The sequence below is a fragment of the Sprattus sprattus genome, assembly GCF_963457725.1.
Source record: "Sprattus sprattus genome assembly, chromosome: 5".
Taxonomy (NCBI): Eukaryota; Metazoa; Chordata; class Actinopteri; order Clupeiformes; family Clupeidae; genus Sprattus; species Sprattus sprattus.
In genome coordinates this window covers 40392079-40398089 of record NC_137924.1, presented here as the reverse complement: position 1 = coordinate 40398089, position 6011 = coordinate 40392079, and the positions used below count along the sequence as shown (strand labels likewise).

The following is a 6011-nucleotide window of genomic DNA, read 5'->3' as shown; positions in this document are numbered from 1 at the left end:
ACTTTGAAGCTGACATGTGTAATGCGATTCAGGCATCCTAATAAATGAATAAACCAAAAGCATAAAAACAAACACAAACCATATGACTGATGTGGAGTTAATATGATCCCAAGAGAATGGGGCCACCAAGGGTGAAGATGACAATTCCTATCTTGTGTGTGTGTGTGTGTGTGTGTGTGTGTGTGTGTGTATGTGTATGTGTTTGTGTACGCTTGTGCTTGGGTGCGTGTGTGTTTGTGTGTGTGTGTGTGTGTGTGTGTGTGTGTATGTGTTTGTGTACACGTGTGTGTGTGTGTGTGTGTGTGTGTGTGTGTGTGTGTGTGTGTGTGTGTGTGTGTGTGTGTGTGTGTGTGTTTGTGTGTGTGTGTGTGTATTTGTGTGTGGATGTGTGCGCGAGCATGCCTGTGTTCACCAGCACACACTCAAAGACATGCATATTAATATACACTGATTTTAAAGGAGTATACACAAAATTCAACTTACGTACTTAATTGCACACACATACTGCATACACATGCACAATAGTATGCCTGCTTAATAAGTTGCATGTGAAGACACAAATATGTGATCACACACACACAATCTCGGTTTAACTAGACTGTTAGTTGCTAGATGGAACAACACATACACACTCACACACACAATCAGTGGCAGTTCCTGGCATGGGCAATATACAAAACCCAACAAACCTCATAAGCGCTCTGACTAGCTCTTGGCGTCATGGAATTCTCACAGTCTGATGGTGTATAGCATTATGAACAATAGCATTATGTGTGTGTGTTTGTGTGTGAGTGTGTGTGTGTGTTAGTGTGTGTGTGTTTTTGTGTGTGTGTGTATTGTTTCATCTTGCAACTAACAGGCTAGTTTAACCGAGATTGTATAACGGAAAACCCTCATCACGTGAGCGCCGTGTTGAACTAATTAAATGATTCATTAGAGTGTGGGCCTGTGTCTGCCAGTCTCTGGTGGGGAACAGATGCCTAATCTGGAGCTACTGCAAGGGAAACTGCAGTAAAACAACTTATATTCTCTTAAAACACAGAAGTGATTGAAGTGGGTTCAAAACACGGATATGAAACTTATTCGAGCAAAAGAACCAAACTAAATGGTCCATGTGTGGTGGGCTCTTGGATGAAAGGGAATAACAATTTAATTAACTTCAAATGCAGTGTCTTATGGGATGACTTATGTGTGACAAGCTACATGTGGTTATCGCCTTAGAAAAGGTCTATGTTCACCAACTGATCCATTTACTTAATATCTGTCGATCTATCCATCTATCTATCTATCTAGCTATCTAATGTATTTGTGAGATCTCTAACACTTATCCCATTTTGGTCTGATGTCCCTCTTTGATTGGCTACAGCTCCTACTATCTTAGTCAATCCACCGTGACTGTTTTGACTTCACATTGAGTATGAAACCCTTGTTATCTTCCTAACACCACTCTATCCTAACATAGCCATACATAGCCTTATATGTTCATGGTTGAAGATGGCGAAGTGATGGATTAGTATAACATATGTTAAGATCCCAGCGATCTAAGACATTTGTATTGAGATCGCTGCTTGTGTTCTGTTTGCTACTGTTTTACTACGTGTTTTCCTATGTTTGTTTTGTTCCTGTGATCAGGCCATGTGCGTTTATTATTGGTTGCAGACTCCGCCCTCTGCCTTTTCCCTGACCTTTCAGTACTTACCGGTTTCCCTTTTTACCCATGATATGTTGGCCTAATTGTTTCTCCCTTGCTTTGTTAATTCCCCTTATTGTTTTCACCCGTGTATTGCTCTGTTCCCATTCTTTTCGCTGAATGTTTGTGCTTGAATTCGTTTCACCTGTGTTAATTATCCTTGCCCCAATGTATCGTTGATTGCTTTACCTGAAATGTTTCACCTGTGTAATTCTGTTCCCCCTGATATATATTGTTCTTTTCCTCTTTAGTTCACTGGATTGTAGGCCTAATTCTTGTTTTTCCCGAGTGCCTAGTGGTATACGATTTTCTGTTTTGTGATCTTCTGTGTTTTCCCCTCGGAATTCTGTTTGTCTGTTTTCTCTTTTGGACTTTCTGATTTTTGCTCTTCTGTGTTTTGTCCTTTTTGGGAAATTTTCCGTGTTCTGTTTTTGGAGTTTTTTGCAATCTGGTTTGCAATTGGGTCCTTGCAGTGAGAAAGCCTACAACATATCCTGCAGACCTAGAGCACTTTGGCATATGCCATTGTTCCCACTGTTGTCATAGGCTCCCCACAGTTAGGAAAGGGGCCTTGCAAAATCTAATAATGTTTGGGTCAACACTGCATGTTGCTTGACCAGACAATTTCTGGAGAAGTGGGAGATGGATTATATTTTGAGTTCAGGAGCAATGTCACCTGCTTCATCGGCAAAGAGAAGTTTGCCGTGTTGAGGGAATATAACTTTAAGCGGCATTAGTGCATGCAGAGGAGTACGAGGGAAAGGAGGGGAGCAAACAAGATGCACATTGATCCTACCTCCTATCCCCATCCAATCCCCTTTCTGATATCCCACACAGGGTCCGCTCCATTCTCAGGAGGCTGAGGAAGTTCCTGGTAAAGGAGCAAGCCCTTGTGGCATAGGGCTCTGTACGGGAGGCCCAGACAACAGGGTCAGAGTGAAAGTGAAAAACAAAAAGTCTGAAAGCGACTATGGCAGAGACACACACAATCTGAATTCCACCTCTGCATTAAACCCATCCATCCAGGGAAGTGGCACTCACACAGTGAGGTGCAGTTACACACTAACCCCGGAGCAGTGAGCTGCCTTTTGCGGCGCCCAGGGAGCAGTGATCAAGCTTAGGTGCCTTGCTCAAGGGCACTTCAGAGTTGGATGTGCTCATGGGAGAGCAGTGGTCTACCACTTTCCCCGCCCACATTTTTCCTACTGGTCGGGGATTGAATCGGCCACCCTACGTTTTCGGGCCTGAAACCCTAACCAGTAGGCCACGGCTGCCCCCCAGAGGTCACCCCTCACATCCCCTCAGACGTCTCAGCCATTCTGATCACACCCAGTCCAAATGCCCTTCAAGAGACCACAAAGGAGGAGGAGGTAGACTGTTGTTCTGTTTTACTTTCCACTGCAAAACTTCACTCTAGCTTAGCCTCTGTTTCCAGTTACTACTCCTGAGTGTGAAGTCATCAGAAAAATCTTAAGACTTTCTGGGATGATGGTGCTTTTAGTATGATTTTACTGATGTGATGCTTAACAAACAAACAAGGCTGACTGTAGTCAGTTTTTATTCGCACAAACGACACACAGTAACACACACGTGCATATACAGTGGCTATCAGGACACACACAAACACGTAGGCCTGAGGTCGCAGTGAATTTTTCCTCCGCATTTCACTCATTCTGGACTGTCCTTCCTCCAGAACCCCCCAGGAGCAGTGGGCAGCCGTTAGGCGCCCGGGGACCAAGTCAAGTGATCCGTCTTGGTCAGGGACAGATTTCAGTTATTCTGCATGTTTTTCTGTTGGGGTCCTTAGTGGAGGAAACCCCTTCTGAACACGGGGAGAACATGCAAACTCCACACAGAAAGGCTCAGGAGATAGCCCACCTGAGCACTGAAGGCCTGGGGAGAACCTACCCCCCAGGACCAACAGCGCCCCATGCGGGAATCGAACCCATGACCTTCTTGCTGTGAGGCGGCAGTGCAAGCACCTGAGGCGGCAGTGCAAGCACCTGAGCCACCGTGACACACATATTTAGGTAACTGAGATTATGTCTGCGAAACTGCACGTTCTGGCTCTAGTTGCAGTTAAAATAATATAGTACACAATTATCACAGTGGCCGTCACATTACTATAAATATTATTATTTGTTATTTTGCAGAATTCCATTCCATTGCATTATTTCTTTACAGTTGTTATTGTGACAGGAGTCAGCTTGTAACTGGTCTTGAAATAATTACTTATTGCTTAAACAAAATACGTCTCTACTCTCTCTACGCTCTCTCACACTCACACATTGAAGACTAAGGTTATCAAGGCCATCCTCGATGAGGACCTCGATGGAGAGGAGGACACAAACTCGTCCCTTGTGCCTGCAGTGCTTGGGCCCTCCTCCAGCTCCTTGGAACGGTTGGTGCTGGTTAAAAGTACTGCAAACTTAATGAAACTGCACACAAGGATACAATATGTCAACATTTTAGTTGGCTGAATAGTTTTTTTCACAGCTGTGTGACCCAGCTGATGGGGCAAGAAGTTGCCAAGAGGGGAAGATCCTCAAGGGGCAGAAGCCCCTGTGCTGCATTAACTGCCCCAGACCATATTGTTGCCCCCCTCCAACCTCAGCAGCTGAAGTGCAGACGGTACGTCACCTGGACAACCACATCACCACAGCATTGCCCATGCATTACATACACATGCAAATCTATCTTCGGCCATGTTTCTTTGACATACTGGCACCTGGACTGTACTCAGCCTAAGTCATTATATTTTATCTTTCTATCATCCATTGCGCTGAGTTGAACATGGGTGACATGCAGTGACGTGCGGTGAGGTTCACAGCTGGTGAGGCACAGAAACCGGAAGTGATTACGTCATTCCGATCTCTAGTTGTTTAAAAAAAATAGAAATGTATACACATCATACATGTATATATGCTTATGGTTTTAAAATTGTCATCTCACCAGAACTGAAAAAACTTTATGTTTCATTGTCTAATACTATTACTTTTAAACGATTATTATTATAAGAAGTTATGCGGCTCAATAGTAAACTGACTTTTACGAGGCTAAACGTACAATCGGTGTGGTAATTGAACTTTTACACCGTGTCAAATAAGATATTAATCGTTACAAGGAAGCGTATGTAGCCCTCTGTTGTGTATGTAAAGGATGTAGGTAGATGGTAAGACAGACACGAGCGGTACATTTGCTAACAACTTTACTTGATCACTTCTTGCATAGCTCTGCCTGTATATTAATGTAACATTTCATATCATATTGCAGTACAGCGCCACCAGGTGGATGGAGGGAGTATGACACTATACCACATATTCCTCTTTTGTAAGAATAAACTGGATTGTAGAATTAGAATACAGGTATTAAACTAGAAAGAACTCAGGTAACTGGAATCCCAAGAAATAAGCAAATCCTTTTGGTAAATATTAAAACCTGTAGAAACATTAATCTCAAAGGCAGGTATGTATCAAAAGATAAACATTTAAAATGTCAGAGTTTATACTATCAATAAGTAACAGGTAATGAATTGAACGACATTGTTAAAGTAGGTATTATGCCACAATATGAACCTTATGACATTAAGGCAGGTAAGTAAGCAAACTGTATATTGATCATCAGTGAACAATGAACATCTTCACATGTTTCCATCATATCACATATTTTCTCTCTTTTTTTTTTTTTTTTAAGTCTCATATTCCTCGAGCCACGCAGGAGCGTGTCGTACTCTCGGTACCCGTGGGGACTGATGCGGTGAGTGCACAGGTTCAGGGTCAGGTGGCTCGGCACCTTGGTTGCTTGAGGGGCAAACATCATCAGGCTGTGATGCTGGAACAGCAGCACAGGTGGAAGATGAGGGGGGTAGAAGGCATTCCACACTTTTCCATCGGACAGCAAGTAAGTGGCAGGACCCTTTTGGGCTACCACCTTCAGGGGGTGTGTGAACTTTGACAGTCCTTTCGTAATGATTCCAGGTTTGCGGACGCGGACTGTAGATCCGATCTGGAAGTTGGGTGGTTTTGCACCACGTTGTTTGTCAGTGTATTGTTTTGATTTTTCTTGTTTCTTTTTTATGTTCTGTTGCATGTGTGTTATGTCAGTGCAGGGGCGCAGGGAGTGTAAACCTCTGATGTGCAGCTTGGTGTTGAGAGGTCTACCATGTAGCAGTCTCGGGTGCTTAGTGGGGAATATTTTATGTGAATTAAGCTATCTACACGACTTTTTAATGTCTACATTGACTCGGTTAGTTGTGCATGTGCAACTCCAATGTTGCAGAGTATTGTTTGTCTTAACTAAAGCTCTCTAGACCATTATTGTT

At 43.3% G+C, this 6011-nt stretch overlaps 1 protein-coding gene across 1 annotated transcript in view; it reads right to left on the bottom strand.

Moving 5' to 3' along the window:
• Positions 1-5779, bottom strand: part of LOC308366195 (endothelin receptor type B-like) — a gene marked incomplete at both ends in the record, with an annotated part of 10782 nt that extends 5003 nt beyond the window's left edge. Inside the window, 2 exons of the mRNA XM_080839830.1 lie at positions 3976-4128; positions 5421-5779. Of these exons, the coding sequence (XP_080695956.1) occupies positions 3976-4128; positions 5421-5779 (512 nt within the window). The remainder of the gene's footprint in view (positions 1-3975; positions 4129-5420) is intronic.
• Between the last annotated feature and the right edge of the window lie 232 nt (positions 5780-6011).